At 43.0% G+C, this 27,392-nt stretch overlaps 1 protein-coding gene across 9 annotated transcripts in view; it reads left to right on the top strand.

Annotated features, from left to right (window-relative positions):
- The window catches only part of ARHGEF3 (Rho guanine nucleotide exchange factor 3), a 304,554-nt gene that overhangs the window by 240,813 nt on the left and 36,349 nt on the right, over nt 1-27,392 (top strand). For 8 of the 9 annotated variants that reach the window (XR_006214854.1, XM_042979195.1, XM_042979196.1 and 5 more), the window contains one exon: nt 20,358-20,465. Coding sequence is in view for 8 of the 9 variants with exons in the window: in XM_042979195.1 (XP_042835129.1) it covers nt 20,358-20,465 (108 nt within the window). In the remaining variant the exon portion in view is untranslated. Of the gene's footprint in view, nt 1-18,823; nt 19,477-20,357; nt 20,466-27,392 lie in introns of those variants that run through there. The other variant, XM_015538553.2, reaches the window with a different exon arrangement.

Raw genomic sequence — 27,392 nt, 5'->3', positions numbered from 1 at the left:
GTCTCTGCTTAAACATCTCCAGAGACAGAGAGCTCATTACCTTCTGAGCCTGTACACTCCATCTTTGTTCAGTGTGGATCATGAAAAAATCCCGTCTTAATTATAACATTGCTTTCTGCAACTGAATAATATACAGGAATATTTTCTCATGTGTTATCTCCTTAAATATTTGTTCTCTCTCCCCATCTACTCCCACTCTGCACACACACGTGCATATGTATGCATGTATACATACACACACACACACACACACACACACACACACACATAAACACACTCTTCCCCCAGGTGCTTGTTTCTCTTGGCTGGACATCCTCGTTCCTGTAACTTTTCCAAATGGGACTTACTGTCCAATCTCTTTCTCTTCCTTGCTTGTTTCCACTGGACATCCTCAGGGTGCCTGGAAATCTTGAGTATTGATCAGCCCAGAGACATACTATATAGTGCTATATCAACAAACAAGATTTCTGTTATGTTTAATGTGCTTCCTTAAACAAGAGAAGTAGACTAATGCATTGAAAAAGACTTTTGAAATAGAGATGACAGACTGAAGATTAATGTCTTTGTCATATAAGTAATTTATACAAATGTAAAAGAACCCTCCAAGATGTCCTTTGATAAATGAACAAAAAGACACTAATAATTCATGCACAAGGAACTGTGAAAGTAAACATTATTTAAAATGTTCACTCTAATAGAAATTATAGAAGTGCAAAAGGCAAGTACAATAATAAGGTGCTGTTTCATACCTAACTGATGTCACAAATATTTTAAAGACATGATAGAACCCAGTCCTGGGGATGTTGCAAGGAATAACACACTTCTTTGGGGTAATGAGGGGACTTGTCAGTATATATTAACACACAAAAAAAGGTACTTGGGTGGCTCAGTTGGCTAAGCGTCTGACTTTTTCAGTTCAGGTCATGATCTCAGCTTATGGGTTTGAGCCCCACATTGGAGACCGCTTGAGATTGTCTCTCAATCTCCCTCTCTGTCCCTCCCCAGCATGCGTGCTCTCTTTGTCTCTCTCTCTCAAAATAAATAAACTTTAAAAAACAATAAAATAAAATAAAATAAAATAAAATAAAATAAAACACAGAAAATGTTTAAATCTCTGGACCCAGTATTCCAGCTCTTAGGGAGGAAAATACTATTCAAAGCTGTTCATAATGATATTATTTGCAATAATTGTCATGTTATATGCTTGTGCATTTTATAGGTTTCAAAGCATTTTTATAGTCTTTTCCTCACTGGAGTATAATTATCCCCATTTTAAAGATGAGGATCCCAAGAATTGGAGAGATTCAATAATTTTCCTAAGATCACACAGCTGGGCATGGCAGAACTGAAGCTTGAAGCTGGCTGTCTGACTTCAGTTTAGCATCCTTCCCTACTTGTTTCTAACAGAAAAGCCAACGAACCGACCTATAATGAGAGAATGGCTCCATGTACCGTGGCCTCTGGCACAGGGATCGATGGCATTTGAGCCATTACACACTAGCTAACAGAAATACCTTAATGTTCTTGTAAAACATAAAAAGGAAAAAGCGTGAGCATAATGACACACATGATGTAACCAATTTAAATGTGTACATATGTGCATGAGATGTAGAGAAGTCGGGGAAGGGAGGTTCAGTCGGCACACCCTCTCCCTCTCTCATTGCACTTACTAAATTCACAGCAGTGCTGCCCTGTGTTCAGATAGCAGTCAGGGGTTTTCACTTGCACTGTCTCCTTTGAATCTTGCACTGGCTGAGAGAGCTGAGCAAGGCAAGGACTGTGCTTTTTGTTTGTCAACTGAAGAAACAAGAGATTCAGAGAGATGAGGAGGCAGGTCCAAAATATTGTCGCCTCCTTGTCCAGCCTTGACCTGTTGGCACACTGCAGTGTTGGCTTAACCCAGTCATGTTCCTGAATGAGGTTGGTGGTAAGCAGCACTATTTGGGGGGTTTTCAAAGTGAAGTCCATTAAACTTAGAACACTGCATGCGGTGACCTCACCTGGGAGCCAGTGGGCTGGTGGACCCATCCCTTGGCCTGCACTCCACGTTCAAGTGCAAAGCCTACTTTATATTTAAAAATTTTTTAAATGTTTATTTATTTTTGAGAGAGACAGAGACAGAATGCGAGTGGGTTAGGGGCAGAGAGAGAGGGAGACACAGAATCTGAAGCAGGCTCCAGGTTCCGAGCTGTCAGCACAGAGCCCAACGCAGGGCTTGAACTCACGAGCGGTGAGATCGTGACCTGAGCCGAAGTCAGACGCTCAACCTACTGAGACACCCAGGCACCCCAAGCTTACTTTATATTTAATGTGAGATTGCTGTGAAACAAGAAGCCCACAAAAAATGGCTAAACAGAAACTTCTGTACGTGTAGAGGACATCCCTTAAAAAGATGTCTGCCTGAGCTCTGCAGATCTAATGTTTGCAGCAGAGGTGCTAATTAAATGGTAAGGAGAAATAGAGCACTTCCCCCGAGGGGACGGTTTCCGTAGATACCAAGAGAAGTTGGCAACCTGAATGAAATAAAACTAAGAGCCTGTGTCAGGACCTTGGAAAATATATAAAAAATGTTTAGCAGGTGCCACCATTGTCAGATTTGGAAGTCTGGAGTCTTCCTGGAGGAAGAAGCCACAGAAGGGAAGAGGGAAGCAGCCAGTGGGTGGAAAGAGATAGATCTACAGGCCTGACGGCCCAAAGGGGGACAAGTGATAGAAGCCTTCTCTCTATGTGCTTTCTGGCTCCAACACAAGGTCAGTGCTAGAGTCCCTCTCAAGTGTGTTATCTTACATTGAAATGCTAACATTTCATAATCCCTAAGTGACGCAGGCATGTCAAGAACGACCCCAGGCAAATACAGAGAAGATAATTAAAGGTCACTGGTGAAGACTGTTCTTGTGTTTGACTTCGCACGGGTGGGGAGGGGTGCCGGTGGCTCGTTAGTATCCTGTTAGGTTTTTGGTCTTGTTCGTTCTCACACACCTTCAACCATCCCCCTTGCTGGTTGGTGGTTGCCTTGGGTGCTTCTGGGTGTGGTCTTGCAGAAGGGGTCTGAAACCATGGTGAAGAAGGAAACAGACTATTTACAAAAGGCAAAAAAGTTGATGGTAACTTAAGTGTTGGCCACAGGCGCATGGTGCAAAGCCATCTCCTTCCGCCCCAGCTGTTTGATAGTGGCTTAAATTGGACGGTTTTGAAAGACAGCACATCCGAAAAGAGGACTTGTTTTCTCTTGTCAGTTTCTGAATGCTTTGTGCCCGGGCTCTAAGGACTGAGGAGAGTGAACTTTGCTCTGGCTCAGCATCAAGGAATGGGGACTTGCTTTGAAGGACTCCTAAATGCTTAAATCTGAATTTCTTTCGCAGCATTTATTTCTAAGCTGGTTCTTACAAGAGCCTCCCTACTAGCTGGAGACAGGACACATGGAGACGCTCAGAGAAGACCTCAGAGTCTTTGTTTCTGGAATGAGAAGACTGGCTTAGATATTTTTTTCCCAGAAGGTGGGTTTCCTACCATTTGTGGTCGCCCAAATGATACAGGAACAAGGGGATACAGAGATGAGACACAAAATAATAATTTTGACTCATTTTCTCTTTTTCAGTTCTCTTCTTATTCTTCTGATCCTTCTGATCATGCTGCAGAGAAAGTCTTAGTTTAGAGCTAGTGTGTCTTTAACACCTTTCTATCACTTGTTAATTCCTCCTTTTAACAAAGCTCAAGCCTCAGTCTTAGAAGCTTTAGGCAGGCAACAGTATCTAACAAGAATTTAACAATTGGGTTCATTTTTTAAAGTTAGTTTCTATTTATGGCAGGCTCAGTGATAGCATTTATTTTTATAATATGTTTACTTAAGTACAAAATAAGTAATTTAAGGAAACATTACATATGTAGTAGTTCACGCGGTATATACATTGGCTAAAAAATCGTCACAGTGGTACCAAGAGTTTGGAAATAGTGCATTCAGTGTGTTCTGAGACCCCTTCTGCAGCAATAGGTTCCTGAGCTTGAGTATAGCTGCTTATAGACTAAATCTTAAATTTGGACTTTGAGCATAGGAGCCAGATTTCAGATATTAAGATTTTTAAACAGATAAAGATGGGCTTTAATGTGTCATAGAAAATTATCTTGGACTAGATGTTAGCAAATTAAAAACAAAAATTGGATTTCTATCCTAAGAACGCAGATCTTTTTTTTTTTCCTTTTCAAAGCTTCAAAGTCCCAAAGTTCCAGCTGAAATCATTTAACCCATATTCTTCCTTTTCCCCCTCACCCTCAGGGAAGGATTGAGCAAGATTGTATTTTATGTTGGGGCAGTCATAGAGTCTAGTGGTTAGGAACTTCTATTTGAGGGGTGGACTGAGCCAAGCTTGAATCTCAAGTTGGCCACTTATGAGCCAGGAGATCTTGGACAGTGACTCATCCTCTGAGCCTCAGTTTCCTCCTCTGTAAGTGAGAATTTCCAAGGGGACTGTGAAGATTAAATGAACACACAGAGGGCTTCCACAGAGCAAATGGTCCACAACAGCAGCATCTATTTTCAGTGTGCATCAGTTGAGTGGAAGCTGTGGCTGGTCATCCCTATCAAGGGGTCTGCTGGAAGGTCACTCTTTCCTTTGTAGGAAATACCCACCCAAGTTCCCAGGGATTCGAGTTGGCAATGGCCATTATTTTTTTAAAAAACAAAAGATGTTCCAAGCACACTGGCAAGATTCACGTTCATTCCTGCCAGGCAGGATGAAAAAAAAAAAAAAATCTAGTATGGTTTACTGATGTTCCCAGAATGGCTTTCAAGCAGGGAGTGGGGTGTGAGCTCAGGGTAGAGAGGCGCCCCAGTCATGGGAGATGAGGAATGTGTCATCCCTCCTAAAGGCTGGCTCCCACCTGACATGCATCATCTGGGAATCTTAACCAAGCTCCAACCGCAGAGACAGACCCGGGGCAGGTGAGGAGGATTAAGTTGCTTTGGGAGTCCTTCCTGCCCTATTCATTAGCAGGGCACTTTAATTATAAATAGATCCTTTGTTATAAATGTGGGGAAATTCCATAGCATGATGGATACAACTTGGTGAAGAGCTGAACAACTAAAAATGACCCCTATTGCTCTTGGATTGTCAGTAAATATTTATTGAGACCAGACTCTACTCAATAATTTCTCCCGAGTTTAAAAGAGAAAGGCATGCTTTCTGTCCTCAAGGAATGTGTACTTGAGTTTGACCGAGTCATTCCGAACCCTGACATACAGACAAGTGACTGTCAATCAGCAGAAAGAGGGATGGGGAAGCAGGCAATCTCACAGACTGGGAGGGGGGCAGTACTAGGAGGTGGTCCTCCAGTGAGCCCTTTGATGCTGGATGCTCACAACACCATTCCCCAGGTGGGTCTTCACAGAGGGCAGTGCCCACTAGGGGCACATGAGCAGGGCACCTGTGTACCTGGCTGGACCTCTAAGATGCTGGGGGGAAGCCAAGAGGGGCTTCTGATTCCAGAGGGACAGGGCTCGGATGTTGAATGAACAGCTTCAAGTTTTCCATTTCCTGCCTCAGTCTCCATTGTCCTGCCTCTACCATGTTTATTTTGGTCAGGGTTCCCCCAGGGCTTAGGGAGTGAGCAGTGCTAGGGTTAAGAATGCAGATCTTACTGAGGCTCTGCCACTGACTGTGTACACTGGCTGTGTGACCTTAGGAAAGGTTCTTAACCCCTCTGAGCCTCAGTTGCCTGCTTTGCAAAATGAGTTTGCTAATAGTCCTAACTTAAGAGAAGTCAAGGAAACCATGCATAGAAAGCACTTTGTCACAGCCTGGCACGAAGCCACCATCAGTATTGTTGCTGTTACGTTATAAGAAGAAGTTGTGTTTTCCGGGAAGCCAGTGTAGGGGGTGGCAGGGAAGCCATTCAAGTCAGATTTGAATTTGAATTTCAGCTCTGCCAATTAATTCGTTACCGAGCATGACTTAGGGCAAGTCACTTTAGTTCTCTGAACACCTGCTTCCTCTTCTAAAAAATGAGGTGATGGAGTTGTTGTCTGATACAGATGAGTGTGTGTGTACCGGCACCTGGAACAGAGGGACTCCACGGTTCTTGGTGTCTCCTCCTCCCCACCTAGGGGTTCCCCATTGTCTCCATTTGACAGTCAGAAGAGAGGAGTCATACCTGGGTCAGGTATGGGACGACTTCTCTGTTTCTAGAAAATTGCTAGCATCTGTGTAGGTAGGGAACCTCGCAGGATGCAATTTCCTAACAATTCTGGAGGCTTTGCTGCCCCTGACATCATTCTGTGCAGCCCTGCTTTGTAAATTCAGGAGCAACCCCAGAGCCGGACCCCAAATGGTGGGGCAGGAGGAGCAGGAGCGCCTGGCCAGTGAAGGAGACTTTCCCTCGATCCCTGAGGGTACTTAGGGAAACTTTTCCAGGGAACTCTTGCCAGGTTAGGCCCCATGTGGTCCTTCCAAAGGAGCCCTCCCATCTCTAGATGGCTTGAGCTGAAAGACTCATGGGAACTTCGCCCCTTTCTACCACAATAAATAACATTTTTCTTTTACCACAAAACTGCCTTTGTCTTCTCTGGAAACTTTCATTTGCATCCCTTACCACTGAATCTCCAGCATTTTTTTACAAAACCAAACAGATCACAGGTTTGTACCTACTTCTTCTCTTTTAAGTCGACTGCCATTGTCTATTCATTTTCTCTCTTGCGACTTTGTGATTGAAATGAGCTTCAAGTGAGGTGGGGAGCTGAGCGGGTCTCCGAGCCTCTGCCTCCTCTGTCCTGTGTGTGACACACTCTTTTTCAAATTTGCAGGCTTCTGAATTTTAATAGGCTGTAGATAATGATACATCTGGTAGCATATTAATTGCTCAGACTTAGAAATAACACGTAATCACTATGTTTCAAGGCTGCAAATGAACAGCACTGAGAGCCAGTGTTTGTTATGAGCTTTGGGGAAAATCCATTGTTTGTGGGCATTTTTAAATTCCTGTCATTAAAAATGTGCAACAGAGAGCCTGGGTGGCTCAGTCGGTTAAGCGTCCGACTTCGGCTCAGGTCATGATCTCACAGTCCGTGAGTTCGAGCCCCGCGTCAGGCTCTGTGCTGATGGCTCAGAGCCTGGAGCCTGCTTCAGATTCTGTGTCTCCCTCTCTCTCTGACCCTCCCCCGTTCATGCTCTGTCTCTCCCTGTCTCAAAAATAAATAAAATGTTGGGGCGCCTGGGTGGCTCAGTCGGTTAAGCGTCCGACTTCGGCTCAGGTCACGATCTCGCGATCCGTGAGTTCGAGCCCCGCGTCGCGCTCTGTGCTGACAGCTCAGAGCCTGGAGCCTGTTTCAGATTCTGTGTCTCCCTCTCTCTCCGGCCCTCCCCTGTTCATGCTCTGTCTCTCTCTGTCTCAAAAATAAAATAAACGTTAAAAAAAAAAATTTTTTTTTTAAAATAAAATGTTAAAAAAAAAAAGAAAAAAAAAGAAAAATGTGCAACAGAGTGAAGACTGTCTCAAATAAAGTTAGTTTTGTGTTCTGTGTGTGTGCGCACATGTGCATGTGCATGCATGCGTGTGCATGTGTGCATGCACACACACCCACACACACACACAAACACACATCTCCCAAGGGATAACATTTTGAAGCTATTCATCTGCCCAGTTGGGGTGTGTGGGGGCAACAGAAAGGCCATATGAATCCATTTTAGATCACCTACCTCACAGCTTCCTGAACAGCATGCTCTGTACCTCATTTTTCTACATACCATTGCTCAGTGGGTGGTAAGATGTCGCTGAAAGCTGAAAACAGGAAAGCTTAAATTTTTTTTATTTTATTCCCAATTCAGTCAGCCCCTTGTGGCTGTGCCACTGGTAGTTTTTTTTCCATTTTGAATAATCAGATTTCAGTGTATTCTGTTCTCAGTTGAGAGTAGACTGTTCTAAAACCCCCAAGTGCAACCTTCCCTGGTTCTAACAGGAGGCATGTGCTGCTGAGGATGAACGTGAACCCAGTGATTTGAAGGGATAAATTGTGCTAGGAGGGACAGCTGGGGGTTACCAGGGAGTGTGGCAAATGTATTCTATGTTTCTCTCTGGAGGCCACATTTCTGCAAGTCTCGTCTGCTCAGATATTGTTCTTGTCAAAAACAGAAGCTGACTGGGCCCCAAGAGAGGGGGTCCGTGTTCTCATCCTGCATACCCCGTGCCCTTGGTCAGATGTCCCTGTAGGTTTTACCCAGCAGGTATATCCCTGGTCCCAGCCTAGTCTTTAGTCAGATGGCAGACCTGGTTGTCAGCTTTGCTTGCCTGAGACGTACTTGATCATCCCAGATTTGGCTGGAACAATCTGTCCTTCCTTTGGGACATCAAGATTAAGATCTGAGCATCCTTTTTTTTTTTTTATTTCTGTACTTCTTTTTCCATTTCTGGGAAGTAAAGATAGTTCTGAGCTTCAAAGGAAAAGAGGTGGATGGGAGGACATGCCAGTGGGTCTATATGGTTCTTTCTGGAAGCCAAACGTAACATGTTATCTTGGGAAGAAATTCCACCTTGCTCACCTGACATGGGTTGAATGCTCAGAGTTTCTATCAATGCCTAATCCCACATAGTAGTGGGATCTGGCAAGATTGGAGCACAGCTCTTCTAGCCCGTAATTTAGCAATGTTGGGTAAGAAGGAGGGTTTTGGTGTAGACCTCAAGACCCACTTGGATTCCCTTCCCTAACTCACTCAGGTTCTTATCTTGGGATTTCATGGCTATTTTCCTCTCATCCTACGTAGCCTTGGATCTTGCCAAACCACTCCCAGTTTTGCTCTATCCAGCCAGAGCTTGACTAAACAGATGATAAAGCTGCAGGAAGAAAGGGAGGTCAGGAATGTGGAATCAAAATATGTGGTCTCATAGCAGCCTGAGGTGTAGTGGCAGGAACATGTCATTAGTGAGATTGTGGTGTGGCAGGTAACATGGAGTTCCAGCTTCATCCTTGGGAGGCCCAGGGTAAAATCTAGTGCTGCAGGGATGGATGAAGGCAGGAGAGCAGGCTGGGGAAGGGACCACACCTCCCCTTGGGCATCAGAAGTAAGGGCAATAATAATCTGATATTTACAGGGAGCAACTTATGGGGCAGGCTTGTACCAAGCACATTACCTACATGATCTCATATCATCTTCCCAAAAACCCTGTGAGGGGGCAGGAGACTCACCGACTCACAACCCCCCCCCCTCCCGCCAACTACACAGAGGAGGAGACTAAGCCCGTGGAGGTAACTTTGTTGATCTGAGGTAATAGGACATTGTGATCTGGCCAGAAAGGTTGGCTTATATTATATCCTTAGATCCTTTGCAAAGAATCAACACATTCTTTGGGCCAGAGTGATAAGAACTTTGTGACTTGCTGCAGAGTCTGCAGCTTATTCCTAAACTCTGGGGAAGCCTCTGCAAATATCCTTGAAGTATTCTTGAAGCCTGTACACAGCAGCTCCCAAACCCTGAAGCAGGGTTGAAATCCCCAGTGGCATTCTTTTCCACCTCCCCTCCAACTCAGCCCAAGGGGAAGCCAGGGAATCCCTTTCATAGAGATCAACAAACGCAGAATTTGTATCCCACCCGAGGGTTTCCAAGAAGTCAGTAGGAAATGACTGAATGTGAAACCCCAGAATCACAGAGGCCTTCCTCTGGGCCCTGTGGCCGTGATTAGGCCAACACTGCCACTTCCAGGTGCCTTGTTGGCATTCTGCAACCAGGGATGTGTGCTTTGACCCCATTTTCTAGACCTATGGATGGGCGGGCATGATGGGCACATCACTTCTGTGGCATTCTTGCCAAAAATGTATAACCTGAATCTAACCGTGAGAAAATACCTTCTGGGCCCAAAGCTGGCCTTCCCTTAAGGGCCACAGAGGCGTGACTCTGTTGGCAGCCCTTATCCTTTTTCAGGAGGCCAAACTCTTGAAGTGCTTCAGCCTTGAGCATCTGGCCTGGTCTGCCTCAAGAAAGTAAAAGTTTTGCTTGATGTTCGGAAGGCAGATGTGGAATCAGGGACCGCAGAGAGAGCTAAATATTTGGCTTCCTCTTTCTCTGAAGGTCCATAGTGCCATGTCTGGGCATGACCAAAATGAGTTTCAGGCGATGGGTTGGCGTTTGCTAAAAGGAACTTAACTGGGGTGTGGGTGTGCATTTCTCCTCTGCCCAAGGTTAATAGTAACATCCTGTGTAAGAGAATTTGAATGTGGTCTTCTACTAAACTCCAATATTTTAGGGCTATTTATTAGATGTGTTTAATCTTGGGCCAATTTAACCAGTAGCAGACTAATAAAATAACAAATTTGGGCTTGCTGCCAGGACAAATGTTGACTTACCCTTATAATGTTGACTGAAACGAATATCTTTGAAAGTAATTGAGGAGTGAAACGTTTGCCAAAAATACAGTGTCTGAAACAGTGGTTCTGTTTTATTTTACTGGCACTGCTAAGAGATTACGTTCGTAACTTAGGCTGCCGCCCGCTTCGGCTCTCAGAGTCCCATATTTTACTGAATTATTGCCCAAGGTTCATTTCTTTTTTTCATCCCATCACCGTCATTCAGCAAAAATGAATTTCCCCGAGGCAGACAAGCAGGGCCAGTTATTCTCCAATGCAGGGGCACAGATTCAATGGTAACCAGAAGAGTAAAGATAATAAGTTGCTTGAGGTCTGCCCTCAGAAACAAAATGGTTTGCCCTGAACATTAGCCCTCTCAGAGTTTGTAGTAAAATTAATTGCTTCTCCTGGCTGAAATCCATCTCCCTCACCCCACACCACCCCTTCCCTTGGTCATTTTAGTTTATGCGCACATTAGGGAACTACAGCATTTTGCCAGCATGTGTTGTAGACTTGAAGGAAGCAGGGAGGCCTGGAAGAAACGAAGCCGGGCTGACCACAGAAGTTATCATAAAGTGTGATTTCTTTCTATGCTCATTTTTTATTTGCTTTTTATGGGAGACTGTGTTTGGGGCAGGGATGGAGCAGGCTTTCAGAGGCTCATGCCAGCATTGTTTCAGCTTAGTCACATGGCCTCCTGATGCCTCCCCCTTCATCAAGGCTTCCCCAAAGCAACCACCTCACAGGCAGACTTTGGCCAGATGCTGTAGGTGCTAACTGGCGTGGGCAGAGAAGACTTGATGTTCAGAGAATAAATAGAATCTCTCCAAGCTTCGTGTGTTCAGTTTTATGGCCCCGAGAGCTGATGGTTTAATTTGTGGATTTGCATAGACCATCTTGTGACATCTCTGTCATCTGCTGGTTAGCATTTCCATGAGAGGAGGCTGGAGAAATTGTTGGAATCACAACATAGCAAATCCAATACCCTGTCTGCAGCTTGGCCATGAGACCCAACTAACTCAGAGTGGTCTGGTTTATTTATCCAGACTTTCCTGACTCTTCCTTAGCAAGCAAAAATACAAAAACAAAAATAAAAATAAGTGAACAAAACCCACACAACTTTTTTTTTTTTTGAAAGAAATTGAGATGTTTTTCTTAAAGCATCTGATATGGAGAAAGTTGGGCCATTTCATCAAAGAGGAAATCAGATTTCCCTTGGATGCACAGGGCAGGGCAACAAGACTGCAGGAGAGAATAAGCACAAGGGTGTGGCCCCCATCTTTGAGATTAGCTGAGACAAAGTATCAAGGACCCCTTCAGGGCACTGTTCCTGGTGGTTTGTCAAAGTCCACAAAGTCTGTAGCCCTTTTGTTGAAACCACTGATAAAAATCTCTAAAGGAAAATTGTAGTTCTGAGTGTGAAGACCTTTTGCTCACCTTGTGGGTTAGAAAACCAATAATTTTGAAATGCATTTGGCCTAATCAATGAAGCCAGGTTTCCGTTGGAATTTGGGCCTCATTATTTGCCTTTCAACTTCTGGTAACAGATGACACCAGGTCAATTAGCTCTGTGCCAGGGAAAAGAGCAGAGAAAAAAAAAAATTAATGGAAATTTTGGAGTTGAAACCATTATTTCATAATTGTCTTTTTCTATTTCAAAAAAAAAAAAAAAACCAAAAAAACAAAAAAACAAAGATGAAGAGTCAGTTGCAGACTCCATAGAAGCTCCCTTTCATGTTCCTATAGCCCTGGTCCTCCTGCTCAAACAGCTCTCTGAAGGCCTCCTCATTGCTGCCTCCGCGCCCTGAATGGCCCTGTGGTCCACTGTGCCCTGCCTGCTGATCACCTGCCCCTCTCTTTGACTGCCCCAGCCAACATTGACTCTCTTGGGTACTTTGCCTGGATCAGCCTTCTGGTTCTCCCTGTTGAGCGAGGAAACATCTCCCCCCCACCCCCACCAAGGGTGACACATGTACACTTCAGTGAGGCCAATTTTGCAAATGCTGGGTAAACAGTCACAAAGTTAGATTTAAAAGGATGCGTGTAGTCACCATGTATCTCTTCCAACGTATGTATTAATTACAAAGGGAATAGTAACTTTACTGGGAGAAATCCCGCAGACAACACCTGTATTAGTTTCCTAGGGCATCTGCAACAAAGTGCCACTAGCTGGGTGGCTTAGAACAACAAAATTATTTCTCACTGTTCTGGAGACCAGAAGCCTGAAATCAAGGTATTGGCAGGGCCATGCTCCCTCTGAAACCTGCAGGGGAGTCCTTTCTTGCCTCTTCCTAGCTTCTGGTATTTGCTGTCAGTCCTTGGTGTGCTTTGGCTTATAGGTACATCACTCTAGTTGCCGCCTCCATCGTTACATTGCCTTCTCCTTTTATGTCTTTAAATTTCCCTTCTAGAAGGACACCAGTGATTGGATTTAGGACATACTCTAATCTAGTATGAAGTCATCCTAACTGATTATATCTGCAAAGTTCCTATTTCCAAATAAGGTCACCTTCACAGGTTTGGGGGTACAACCTCCACATATCTTTTTAGGGGTATACAGTTGAAGCCATGACACCACCTGAGCCCAGTGGTCAAGGTTACCATCACCAGCAATAAGATAATGTTACCCTGATATGATGTACCAAAAAGGACACATCACTTCTGATGTGTTCTTGCCAAAAATGCATAATCTTAATTTAATCGTGAGAAAACATCAGACAGATCTAAACTGAGAGATATTTAGCAAAATAATCGACCAGTACTCTTCAAAAGTGTCAATGTCATGAAATACAGACCAAGGAACTGTCACAGATTAGAGGAAACTGTAGATATATGACAGTGAAGTATAAATGTGAGATTCTGGATTGGATCCTGAAACAGAAAAATGGCATTAGTGGGAAGGCTGATGAAATTCTAGTGAATCCTTTAATAGTTTGGTTAATATTATTGTAACAGTGTTAATATCTTAGATTTGATATATGTGCCATGGTTATGTAAGATGTTAACTTCAGGTAAGGGGGGTACAGAGTACACGGAACATTCTGCACTATTCTTGCAACTCTTCTATAAATCTAAAATTACTTCAAGATCAGTTTCTTTAAAAAAGAGAATGCATACACTGGGTGATTAGATAAATTCACCTGTTCTTAGTGGCAAGGGGGAAGGGGAGGAGAAATAATCTAGTAAAAACATACCAATTTGTGAGTTCGATTTTAGGCTGTGTTCATGGAAAGCTTGCTTTTCACAAGGCACTGTGCTTTGCACTCATTATCATTGTCTTTTGGAATAGTGTAGCTATTGGAATATTGTAGCTTTTTGGAATAGTGTAGCTGAGGTGTGTGGTCTGAGATAGGATCCACATCTTGCCTCTGCCACCTGAGATAGGTGACCTGTGTAAGTACTTATGCTCATGGAACCTCAGCTTACTCATCTATAAAATGAAAATAATGGTATTAGTTCTCTCACTGGATGTTCTGAAGATGCCATGAGCAAATCCATGTAAACCTGACACAGATTATAAGCTCTTACAGAATTAAATGATAGCTCTTACCCACAATTCTCACTACTGCATTATAAGAGAATTCTTTCCTTATTCTTCAGTTGAAGAAACTGTGGGTAGGTAACTTGCTCAAGGTCACGCAGCTAGAATGTATGATAGCCAGACATAGATAGATGGATAGATAGATAGATAGATAGATAGATAGATAGATAGATTTTTTTAATGTGATTCATTTTCAATCATTTAGTTAGAAAAACATTATCTAGAAGGAGAACCTGCAGGAATATCTTGTCTTTGAGGGACAAGGTACAACGCAGGCTGTCTGGTCCCCCAAAGGGGAGGAGTGGAGCCACCTGAAGGAAAGCTAGGACTTGGAGGGGGCACAGGCAAGAGTAAAAGAATTGGCCAGCAAGTCAGTGAGAAACCCTGAAAGGGTGGGGAGGCCTTGGCAATAGGAGGTGTCAAAATAAGTGAGAACACCATAATATTTGTGGTGGCTTAGAAGTTTTGAAGGGTGAGAATCTTGGGCATAAACCATAAGACAGCATGAGCCAGCCTTTGGTCCTAAGGATGGGGGTGGTAAAGTCAAGCAGTCAGGTAGTCATGAGTTTACATTTATTTGGCTGGAGAGAGGCAGAGTAGGAGGGAGGATCTAACAAGGATGGGAGGTCTTTGCCTTCTTAGTAGAAGATGGTGTTGTTGTAGAAATGGAGAGAAAAATATACATTGGGAGGCAGAATTGGGAAACGGAAAGTATACTCACAGATTAAAATAAATCCAACAGAACAGAGGTCTCCCCTCCCTGGGCAGTCCAACCTTGAATGGCTCCTATTTTCTCTGTATGTTTCTACATCTGATTTGAACTCTACCAGAATGTTTTATGTCATGGAGTCTGGCGATTGGCAGCCTGTTGATAGCTTTTTTAATGAGAGCAAATAAAACACCAGTCAGTAGCATAAAGCAGACTTCAGGGAGTCTGGTGGCTGGGTCGGTGCCTCTCCATCAGTTTGCTCATCTTTAAGTTTGAATGTTTCAAGGTAGCTCTCTTAGCCTTTGATTTCCCAGCTACATGGACCCTTCCCTATTATGGCCTATGTTAGTTGAAAATTACTGAAATTCAGTAGTGGGATTTTTTTTTCATTTTACCAAGTTTCTTCTAATTATGTTCAATTTTAGATAATGTCTTAGCATCTGACTCTTTCAGTATCCTTTGTCACTAGGCCCTCACTAACGTCTGAAGTACAGATCTTTGATGGCATCTGTCTGCTCACTGATACATTTGCAAAATGGTTCTCTGTCCATTAAAATAAGCCTTTGTATCATCTAGCATTTTTACTGCGTACCACAGGCAGGACTGCATACTGCGTCCCCCGTGCGCAGCCCCCAGCTTTGACAATTACCAACCTGTGATCAGCTTTGTTTCCTACACATCCCCCCTCTCTATCCCTGTGTTACTGTGAAACAGATCCCAGGCATCCTATTATTTTATTTGTCCCTTATTTGTAACCATCAATGGTCAGGGAAAGTTTGTGTCATGTTTGGGCTGATTTATTTGGAAAGTTAAGACAATAAAATGTAGTAGGATAGGGTTTACTCACATAAAAGATAAGTCAGATATATCTCCTGCTTACCAGGGGAGGACCCTGTTTAGCTAGCTCCAGAAAGAATAAGCAAATCAAGCCTGTGCCCTCTCCAGAACTTGATGATTATCTAAGTGTGCCTTGGGAGGGTGCTGTACCTGGGAATCCTTGGGCATGTTACAGTAGAAAAGCTGAGGCTAAGGACCACTGACCCAGGAGCCAGCAGCTGTGTTGAGCAGTGGTCTGAAAACTGTGGCCCACAAGCCAAATATAGCCTACTTCCTCTGGTCTTCCTTAGAAAAGAATGGCTTCTATTTTTAATGGTTGAAAAAAGCAAAAGAATAATATTTTGTGACATGTAAAAACTATATGGAATTCAAATTTTAATCTCTAAATAAAGGTTTAAAGGAACATAGTCACATTCATTTATTTACATACTGTTTAAGACTGATGGCAGAGATGAGTAATCATGACAGAGGCTAGATGCCCACAAAGCCTAAAATATTTACCATCTGGCCCCTTACACCAAGCTGTAAGGCATTGGCTCTGAAGCCAGCCTGCTAGGTTTAAATCCTGGCCACCTTTTTTCAGTGACTTTAAGCACATTGCTCATCTTTTGCCTCATAATAGTAGCTACCTTTCAGGGCTATTAGGAGGAATAAACTAGTAGATATCTATAAAGCATTAAGGGGAGTCCCTGCAATAAATATGAGACTATTGTTGTTGTTGTTGTTGTTGTTATTATTTCATAATGCTAGGACTTCTCAATCAGTCTGAAATTATAACTTCCTGTTTAACGTAAGGATGGTGAAAGCCTCCTAGAGGGGTACTGAGTGGATTAAACATGACCCTTGGGTGTGCAGTTCCCAGCACACCTTCTGTCACACAGATGGAGCCCTGCCTAAGGCTTCCCTGGTATTTTCAAACATTTGAAAGACTTTTCTGAGTCCATTAACTTATGGGCGAAAGCATCTGCTAGCACAGTCGATTCTCATCAGGTGTGGAACAAGCAAGAGCAGTGTTGTCCTGCAGTAGAGTGGTCAGTCCTTTCTCACCCTCTTGGGCTGAGTTTGTGGCTAAGTGAAGGTAGTCTCAGGGCAGCTACAAACATGATAAGGAAGACCCTTCTATTGCTCCCCAACCCTACCCTAGCTGCAAAAATGAAGTACAGGGAGAATGAGTGATGGTTTGCTATATGCCACGTCTATTAGAATGGAATAATTTTTGAAGGAATAAAAAGTTGTGCTGGATCATATTGATATGATAGGCACTTTCTTACATGCATATAATCTGCTTTGGTTTTTACCTATTGGGAGATAAGAATGAGGAGAGGGAAGAGATAAGAATGAGGAGACTTCCCTGTCTCCCCTAGGGAAGGAATATGAAAATCATTTAATAAAATCTCACATTAAAAATGAAATGTCATTGAGTGCTTTATTCCCCTTTGCTTGTATTTCAAGCACAAGAGATGTTTTATTTTATTTTTTTTTCAATATATGAAGTTTATTGTCAAATTGGTTTTCATACAACACCCAGTGCTCATCCCAAAAGGTGCCCTCCTCAATACCCATCACCCACCCTCCCCTCCCTCCCACCCCCCATCAACCCTCAGTTTGTTCTCAGTTTTTAAGAGTCTCTGATGCTTTGACTCCACAAGAGATGTTTTAAATTGCTGTGCTAATTCATTTACAAAAATATGTGACCTCCATGCTTCTTTCTTCATTGTCTCCTTCCCTTCCCGCCACCTCTCCCTTCTTTTTTTCCCTTTCCTTGTCCTCTGGAAAGATAAACAGAGAACATTTGATAAAGGTCAATATTCATTCATTATGAAAATTCACAGCAAACTTAGCATAGAATGGAACTCTTTCTCCTTGATAAAGGGTATCTCTCTCATACTGTCAGCAAACACAATTCATAATGATGAAATCTTCATAATAACCACATCAGAATCAAGAATTACCCTAGTGTACCCACTGTCTCAGCTTGTAATCAATAATATACAGGTGGTCCTAGCTGGTGCAATAAGACAAGAAAAACAAACAAACAAAAAAACCCTGTAAGACCTAGAAAAAATGAAGCAAACTTTTTTATTCAGAAAATACTGCCAACACACAATACTCAATGCCTTTTTCTTTTTTCTGTTTTCTTTTTAACCTTTTTAGTGAGATGCCCTCCTTCTCTGTCTTAAAACTGCATGGTGGGGTTAGTGTCCACACTTGAAACAGATATCTTGTTTCTGGGCTTAGCACTGACCTTGCCCAGCTTGGTCTGGCAGCTGAGTTGTCTCTGCAGGTTGTATTCTGTCATCTCTTTGTAAAGCCCGAAAGCATCCTTGGAATTGCATTTGCTGGTTTTCAGTAGAGCTATTTACCTAGAATCTGGAAACATTTTCCCTGAGGGCTCTTTTTAGATAGCAGTAAAATGCAGCTGGAGACACACTGAGTAAATGGAAAAGAAAAATCAAATTAGGCCAAGAATTTTTTTAATCTCCTATTCTCACTGAAGCCCTCAAGGAGAAACCATAATTCATACTTTGCTCATGTGGGTCAGGCATAAAGCCTCCTCAATAGATCCAATAACCTGCAAATGTTCTGGTTTTAAAATTGTACCTGCCTGCTTTGCTACATCACAGCCCTAAATCAGGCAGCAACAGTTTCTGGTTCAATTGTTCGTTACTCGGGAATGTCAGATTGCCAGAGAGCAGCCTGCTATTTACTTCCAAATGGCTAATGCCTTAGGAAAGGAGTTTTAATTACAATCTCATGTAGCAGCGCGGCATACAGCCTGCAGAGTGGCTGGCATTTGCAGTGTGCATGTATCTCCTAACTGCGTAGGAAACACCCATCGACTGGGTCATATGAAATGGACAGCAAAGTCAGCAAAACCTTAGAAAAGATGATACAGCAAGGGGAACAGAACTGAACCTTCCCCCATCCCGCCAAGCGTGCAATGCTCCCTGCCCCTTTTTAAAGCAGGAGAACCCAATTGGCGTTTGCCCTTCAGCTTTCCCATTCTGATACAGAATCTGTGATCCAGCACCTTTAGCCATTAAAAATCTGGCGATGAGTCTCCAGGCTCAGAGGTGCCTGCAGGATCATCTGAGACCAAGTCCTGCTGCCCTGTGAAATCCCTCACCTCCTCGTTTGCTGCAATGCAGTTTGTGCCACCAAAGGTGGTGATATCACAACTCTGGCATTTCCAGCCCGAAGCAAGAGTTTTATATAGAGAAATTCAGTGGATGCTCAAGAGGGTGTGTGTGTGTGTGTATGTGTGTGTGTGTGTGTGTGTGTGGATTTAGTTTGCTGATGATGCAGCTGTGACGTAAAAAATATTTTAAAAATCCTTCTCTGGGCACAGATGCTCAGAAGCCAGGCCCTGGACAGGAAGCATCCTGAAGGACACTGTCACCTGGAAGCAGAAGGGCTATTGGATCTTTTTCTTCAGCCCTTAAACAATAGTAAACGTGATGTCCCTCATATTGAGAGATTCATCCTTTGCATTTTGGAACTGAGCCTTCCCAGTGTTCAGAGAGTTTCCTACTGTCTGTTCAGCTTAGCATGCCAGAAAGCTGGAGAGGTCCCCGGCAGCCCTGATTCATTCTCTGTCTTGGAAAAGTATTTCACTGCTTCGAGAAATCATGAAGTGAATCCTGGCAGCATCGTGGAATTATTTTGCACTTTTTTTTTCTTTGGTCTTTTAATTAGTTTTCTACCTAAATGCCCAAAAGGTTGGGTCTATTTCCAAGGGGGCTTCTGATACCTGAGATCAGCAAAGGCACAAAATGACATGAGAGTTTCTCGGCAAAATTCCAAATTCAGGCAAGATTTTTCCAAGCACCTACTATGTTCAAAACACCCTGCAGGGATGCCCTGGAGAATCTGAAGTTCTGGTTTAACCCTCGAAACTTTGAAAGCAATGGCTGAAAAAGAAAGATGAGCATCTTGAGGCTCCCTCTGGAAATGGTTGAGGTTCGCTACAACTGGCAAGTTTGGCTTTTTCCATCAAAATTTGGTGTCTTCATGTGCTGTCCGGCATCTACTGCAGGTCAGATGGAGCTTAGGAAGGCAAGGGTAACTGGTCTCTTTGTCTTTGTAAAATGTTTTGTCTGTCATGTCCTTCTTTCTCACAGCTTGTCGTTTTTATGTAATTCTCATCTGCAAAGTCACTGAAATGGGTAGGCTCCCTCTCACCCATCTGCTTGGTTTGGGGTAACTTTGCAGATTTGCAAGTTTTATTTTGCATGTTTTATGTGGAGGTGATTTTCAAAACTTGTGACTATATGAATTATAAAAACCGATGCCCATGGTGCAGTTTTATCTCTGTACATTTTCTTTTGCTGGTTGTTTTTATAAATATTCATATGTGCATTTCAAATATACTGTAGGTACAAAGATGCTTTTTAAAAGGCCTAGTAATAGAAGAAATTCCTTAAAAAAATTTTTTTTTAATTTAGTGAACTAAAAAATCAAACATTCCTTGTGCTTTAGAAAAGCCATTGCATAAAAGAAATTTGGAGAGCGGCTTCAGGCAAGGTAGGAAAAACGTTTTTAAAAAGATGAAACCAGAAGCATCAAAACACAACTGCCTGACAAGGTCATTAGATGGGAAATTTGAGGCAGCTTTTCTCTACAGGAAGCATTGGGGGAAATGATTCTGAGTGGAAGCTTCTGAATTAAAAAGCTGTCAGATATTGGGTGTGAGGAGTAAGGGGCAGACCCTGTCCATTTGCTGTCTGCTCAGAGGCCGCTTTTGTTGATGTCCCCCTGCCATTTCCCCTTTCCTGGCTCCTGAGCCAGGTCACCTCCACACAGCTGGAGAGAGATGGGACACTGTTTACATTCCACAGACTGTGTGCAGCCAGTGTGGATTGGGACAGGAGTGTGTGGTGGAGTTATGTCGTCTGTAATTAACCTTGACATTTTCCTTTCTTTTTTTTTTTTTAACCCTGTAGGAGCCTAGTAATAAACGGGTCAAACCCCTTTCCAGAGTCACATCGCTAGCAAATCTCATCCCACCCGTGAAGGCCACACCGTTAAAACGCTTCAGCCAAACCCTGCAGGTAAGAAGGACACGGTGGGCTTGTGTTTGCAGAAAACCATTTGTGCAGGAGGGGACATTCCTGTCCTACCCAGAACCTCCCCTTAGATCTGAATCAGTGCTTATTTCAACAGAAGGGAGCAAGTAAGGGAACTTAAAAGGAAGAAATATTTGTTTTCAAATTGTAAACTGGGGTCAGATGGAGTCCTTTGAGGGCTGACTTGAGGAGTCAGGTCTTTCCTCCAAGTCCTGTACCCCATCCATATGCACACTCACAGGTTTTGTCCTAAAATCCCTAAGAAAACTAGACCTGAGCTGGAGGGTAGGAGAGCCTAGTGCTTAGACTATAGCTTGGGGAGAAAAATTCAGCCCACTCCCTGTTTTCTTATGGTGCACAAGCTAAGAATAGTTTTTCCTTTTAAAATGACTGGAGCGAAAGTCAAAAGAGGAATAATATTACATGACACTAGAAAATCATGTGAAATTCAAATTCAGTGTCCGTAAGTAGATTTATTGGAAAACAGACATGCCTAAATATTTATGTATTGTCTATAGTTGCTTTTGCATTGCAGTGGCACAGTCGGGGAGTTGTGGCAGGGACCATATTGCACACAAGGCCCAAAATATTTACCATCTGGCCCCTGTGCAGAAAATGTTTGCTGATTCCATGCTTAGCACAAAGGCCCTGGAGGCTTAGCACAGTACCTCAGTTCTGACCGTGGCTCTGTCACTCAGAGACTTTGTTACCTTGGGCAGGTGACATAACATCTCTAGATCTTGCTTTTATTCCTAATGGGTAAATTGGAGATGATGCCACCAGCTTCTTTAGAATAGAATCATTGTAAATATTTATAAGATAGTACACTTAAAGTCCTTGGTATTTAGGGACACCTAGGTGGCTCAGTTGGTTAAGCATACAACTTTGGCTCAGGTCATGGTCTCACGGTTTGTGAGTTCAAGCTCCGCGTCGGGTTCTGTGCTGACAGCTCACAGCCTGGAGCCTGCTTCCAATTCTGTGTTTCCCTCTCTCTCTCTGCCCCTCCCCTGCTCACACACACGCTCTCTCTCTCTCTCTCTCTCTCTCTCTCTCTCTCTCTCTCTCTCTCTCTCTCTCTCAAAAAGTAAAATAAAAAATAAACATTAAAAAAAATTAAAGTCCCTAGTATTTATAAGACAGTGCATTAAAAGGGCTATTTTGCTAACAAAACTATACTAAGCCCTTTGGTAGCAATCACTAATTTACTAATTACTTGGCTAAGTAGTAGACATTAGCTACTATAATAATTCTTTGGTAAACAAGTGGCTATAGTTGTTCTTAAACTCCCAATAAAGTTTATCTTTTAAGGTGAAAACTGAGATTTTCTAAGGCCTGGGACCAAATCTGATAATCATAAAAATCCTTTTGCAGACTGAAACCAACAAAAGTCATGCCATGAAAAGGCTTACCTTGCTTAGCTGAGTAGTCTTGAGTCTGCCATTTCTTACTTGTCCTGAATACTTTTGCTTAGCCGTATTTTTATCTTGGCTTTCCAAGTTATTAAGAAAATTGTGGACCAGAACCCAAGGCATATCCTATGTTATGAAAATCTATGATTCAAGAACTGTTTTAGGTCTCCCTCACCCCTTCCTGCCATTGCTTCTGCACCGTTCAGCCAACATGTCATGATTCTGCATAGCCCAAGCTGTTCTTGCCATTTCCCTGTGGATGCTGTCCTTATTCAGTGCTTATTTCCTGCCCTGTCCATGCCCCTGTTAGCTCTCCTCAGTTTCTCCTGAATGAATGCATTATCACCTAATTAGCTATAGGTTTGTCTCTGTTTCTCTCGGTGCTTGGGCCTCTGGGCCCTTGGTTATCCCCTGATCCCCTTTGTGGGAGAATAGAGAAGAAAAAAAAATAAGGTCATCTAGGGGAGCCAGATGAAGGGCTTTGAAGCTAGTGAAGAAAAATGTGTTTACCTTCTCTCCCCCATGACCAGTCCCTGAGCCCTCTGGCCAAGTTCATCACAGGCTTCCCCTGGAAGATTCATCACCGCCCTAGTCCTGCACATCTGGTCTTTCGCTGAGTTCTGCTTTTTGAAAATTCTTTAGTCTGTCTACTGCCATTTCACCCTTTCCTTTCCATCCAAGTGGCTGGGGCTCAAGTTCGCTCTCTAATTATTTCCTCCCTTGATTACGAGACCTCCATGTTGCCAGCCATCTCTTCCCATTGGCCCCCCTTGGACAGTCAAACCTCTTCCCTGGGAAGGTCCTCACTCACGCTGTAAGCATTGAGTGGGCCCTCATCAAGCACAAAGCTCTACATCCTGCCCTCATGTTGCTTACATCCTGGACAGAGTTCCTTCTAGTAGATTTATGGGACAACTTGTCCCTCAAGTTGTGTTTTGTTTGGCTGTGTAGTGTTTACAGCTAACTTATAAGAATCCAAACAATCCATATAAGAATTTGGAGTTCTGGCTTCTTTTAAAGAATTGAAAGGCTTGGCAGTGCTGGTCCTGTGTTGCCACATGGCAGTAATGAGCTAGACCTGGGTAGCTAGCCAACTGTCACCTACAGATGTCCCCACATCTCCCAATTATCCTTCCAACATCAACCCCTTGATTCACTAGCATCACTTTGCCTGGCCTATAGACTCCATGTTTGTGCTCCTATCTAGAATATAGTTTCGTCTATGCCTCCCACCACAGCCCAGGCCTGACTGCATGTTGCTATACGATCCTCTATTGTCATACCTTCAAAATCTTTCCTTTGGCTTCCCGGGCAACCTTTATTCCTCTTCTCCCACCTCTGTCCTACATGGATCCTACACAGGGAACACTTCAGGAAATATCTGATCACCTTGAAAATTTGCGTTGACCTAGAGAACTGGGACAGAAAGAAATCAAGCCATGTCTGAAATCCAACACACTGAGGCCAAACAAGGATGAGAAAGTCAGACCTGAGGGAGGAATCTGACATGTGGAAATTGGTTTCTAAAACCTCAAAGAATTTTTTTGGCAAAATAATTTTTTAATTTACTTTTTTCAAATATCATGATAAATAGCTAGCTCCAGGCTCCATTTATGGGACAGAAACAACCTGGCAGAAGCAGAACTGTTATTCACAGTGATTACGCACACGGACACAGAGAGAACTTGAGCATTGTCCTTCCGTTGTGAGTGTGTCCTTGGAGCGGGGAGGGGTCAGCGAATAGAAATATGCCCCTGAATCTGTGAGCAGAGTTAGACAGCCATGTTTACAAGACGATCTGCAAAGCATAGAGAATGCTGTCTTGCCCCCCACATATCTCCCTGTTGGTCACCTTGGTGCATACAGTACATGTTTTGCAGAATTATTTCCAGTCCTTGCATCCCAGTAATTGCTCCGTGACTTTACTGCTTCCCTCTCCAGCTAAACTGGGATAGGGTGCTAATGTGGCCTGAAGAGCAGGGAAGAGGAAGAGGCAGGGGGAGGAGGCCCCAAAGGAGTACTCAGTAGGCCAACTTCACATCCTCTTCCATTTTGTATGCAGGCGTCTTGATGCACATTCTAAAAGGGGAGGAACAGAGAGCAAGGAGAGTGGCATAGGGGCTGCCCCAAACCTCTCAGCATTCATTCCTTACTCATAGGCGTGTATTATGTATTCCTCTTCTCCTTCCAGAAACAACTTGGGACTGTAACAGAGCAGCTTGGTTCTCTGTCACAGTATCCCTTGTCCGTAGCACCTGGCCTCATAGAGACATATATATCCCTTTTAGTGTCCAGTTATGTCTGAGGTTGGGTTCCTTTTATTATAGGAGAAGAGATGACTTAGGCCCGAACACCTAAACACAATCCTTTCATCAATAATGGAACACTTGGCAGTCCTTCCTCTGGCTCCCCGGGAGACCACAGGTTAGCCCAGAAGGATATCAGGACAGCCCGGGGCTGGCACCCTTTTCCAAAAAGGTTAAAACCCCGACCACAAATGTGAGTGGCTCTGGCAGCAACAGTTCGACAAGACACTGCAGGACTTGTTCTCTCTTGCCTCCCTTGTGCCCCAGATGGACGGGGGGCTCGGGCCTCAGCACAAAGACAGCATTTGTGGAGGTTGAAGAGGGACAGCCGTCTGCCTGGCCTTCCGTCTGTGTCTGACTGGGAAGTTACTGCTGCTGATAGACTAGAGCACAGATGTCTGCATCCCTCTTGGCCTAAAAATCTCCTTGCTGGTCTGCTGGGGAAGAACATGCCAGCCCAGCGCTAAAGGGGCCTGCGTGCGCCCCTCCTGCTTAGTGAGGACAGTGAGCGCTGCTCAGGCAGGCGGGGGCGGGTGGCTGAGCCGTGCCTGCCCCCGGCTCCACACAGCTGCTAGACGCATTTGAGCTGGGTCCAGTGCGTGTTGTGGAATGCTGTGCTCACAATGCTGTGGTTGAGACCTACGTTCTCTCTGAACATGAGCTTCATTTCTTTTCCATTATAAGAGTATATGCTCATTGTGGAAAAATACAAAAAAGGGGAAAGAGAAAAGATTCCACTCCAAACAGCCCCTGTTAATATTTTAATAATTTCCTTCCACTGTTATTCTAGGTATATTCACATACCTTACATACCCTGAGCCTCATTTGGTGTTAGTCACAGTGTACCCAGCATTATCTTTGTGTGATCTGTTCACTCTTGGATTGAACTCTTCTGTGGGGGACTGTGCATGGTCAGTTTCTCTAGGGTTTCTATGGGTCTTGGCCTAACATAGTTCCAAGCTATACAGATAGGGGTAGAAAGGTTTCCTCTTCATCATTGTTACAGCCTCTTGGGGGAATTGTACCTTTCATTAAAGTTCAATAACTATCTTTATTTCTTCTAATACTTCTGGTCTTGAGTTATGTCTTTTTTTTTCTTTTTTTGTTTTGTTTTGTTTTGTTTTTGCATTTTGCCTGCAGAATCTCTTTCTTCCATCTCTTTTATTTGCATCCCCCTCTTTGTCATTTAGCTGGATCAGAATTTTGTTATGTCTTCAGGGAAGTAATATATCACAGTTATGCTTGGAAAATGTGATCTTAATGGACCAAGTATATATTATTCCAGTGTCTTGATGTGTCTTGTTTTACATAGCCATTCTCCTATTAATGGATATTTTGGATGTGAATATTTTTAAATTATCAAATAACCTGTATTGAATGTCTTTTGAGGGCTTTTGTCCTATTTTTTTTAAAGTACCTTCTAATTGTGCTTTCTTTTCTGATTATATAACATCTTTTTTAAATTGAAAAATACAGAGAAACACAGAAAAGGGAGTAAAGTTCACTTATAATCCCATCTCCCCATCACTAAAAAAAACTTATATTAACCTTTTGGCACACACTCAGTCTTTTACTATATACCTGCACGTGTTTTTTTAAAAAAACAAAATAATAATCATACTGTATATACTATTTTCTAACATGTTTTTGTCTTAACAGTATAAAATAACCTTACAGTATGAAAATACATTTTCGTGTCATTAAATATTTTTCAGACTCAATTCTTAATGAATTCATACAGTATTTCATCAAAAAGATATACCAGGTATTGATTCACTCTTCTGTTGAACATTTAAGTTGTTTCCATTTTTCTACCATCATAGATGACACTGCTTTAAACATCCGGATTGCAAATCTTATATGTGTCTCTATTTCTTCCTTTCCTTACATAATATTCCCTAAAGTGGAATTCTGGTTAAAAAAAATGTGAAGTCAGGGCATCTGATATCACTGGAGTCAGGCCTCTCTTCCTGATGTATACCTGTCTTGGGTGGAATTACTCCTCTGTGCATCCTGGTTCTAGACTCATAGTCACATTTGTCCCTCTCTTTTGTCAGTTTTTCTATTTTTCTATGACATCTTCACAAGATGGCCCTTCCCAGGGGTCCCATGGCTTTCCATGCAGACCAAGTTTGTCTCTTACTTTTCTTTGTATGCCTAGCACTACACGTTTCTTAGGGTGTGCTCAGAAATTAGCCGTTACTATTATCACTGCATTTATTACTAGAATAGTTGGCCATTGCTTTTCCTTGGGGCTCTCCAGGAGGTGGCAGTGGGTGCTCATGTAGTAATGTTATATAATAACTGGGCTATTTCACAATAGAATATCAGCCCCTCTCCCACTTCTATCCCCTCAGGGAGGATTGTAGTGGCTTAGGAAGGGTTTTTGGTAACCACATTCCCCGGCCCTTAGATCTGAAAAGTATTTTATTTCACCCAGATGCAGCAGAAAATGGGATATATTAGTGTTCTCCATCATTCATTATCTCTACTGTGTTGTTTATTATGCTCTAGACTTGTTGGGGGAGGTCATCAGTATGCAAAAGGAGGCAGGGCTCTTGAGAAGGATAAAATCTACTGGTTACAGTTGTCTAAGATATATCAGCAAGTTATAAAAAAGGAAATTCCAAACCATTGTATCCCAACTAATAATACACACCCACAATAATGTATGGTTAAGGGGCGCCTGGGTGGCGCAGTCGGTTATGCGTCCGACTTCAGCCAGGTCACGATCTCGCGGTCTGTGAGTTCGAGCCCTGCGTCAGGCTCTGGGCTGATGGCTCGGAGCCGGGAGCCTGTTTCCGATTCTGTGTCTCCCTCTCTCTCTGCCCCTCCCCCGTTCATGCTCTGTCTCTCTCTGTCCCAAAAATAAATAAAAAAAGTTGAAAAAAAAATTTTTTTAAAAATAAAATAAAATAATGTATGGTTAGAAAAAAGCTAGGAACATCATCAAATTCTTATAGTGGTTATCTCTCAGGAACGCAAGTATAAGAGATGTTGACATTTCCTCTGTCTTCTGTCTTATGTTCTCCTTTTTCTCCTATTACATAAGAATTAGAAATCAGTAGAGAATGAATAAGCAGTCTGGGTCTATTGAGTTTTATTTGTTATGTTATGTATCTCTATCATGCATGAATTCTTTAAATAATTGTATATTATCTTTGCAATCAGATAAAAATGGGTAAGATTTTAAAACC

This window comes from Panthera tigris, chromosome A2 (genome assembly GCF_018350195.1).
Source record: "Panthera tigris isolate Pti1 chromosome A2, P.tigris_Pti1_mat1.1, whole genome shotgun sequence".
Taxonomy (NCBI): Eukaryota; Metazoa; Chordata; class Mammalia; order Carnivora; family Felidae; genus Panthera; species Panthera tigris.
The sequence above is the reverse complement of the archived record's forward strand: the minus strand, read 5'-3'. Positions and strand labels throughout refer to the sequence as shown.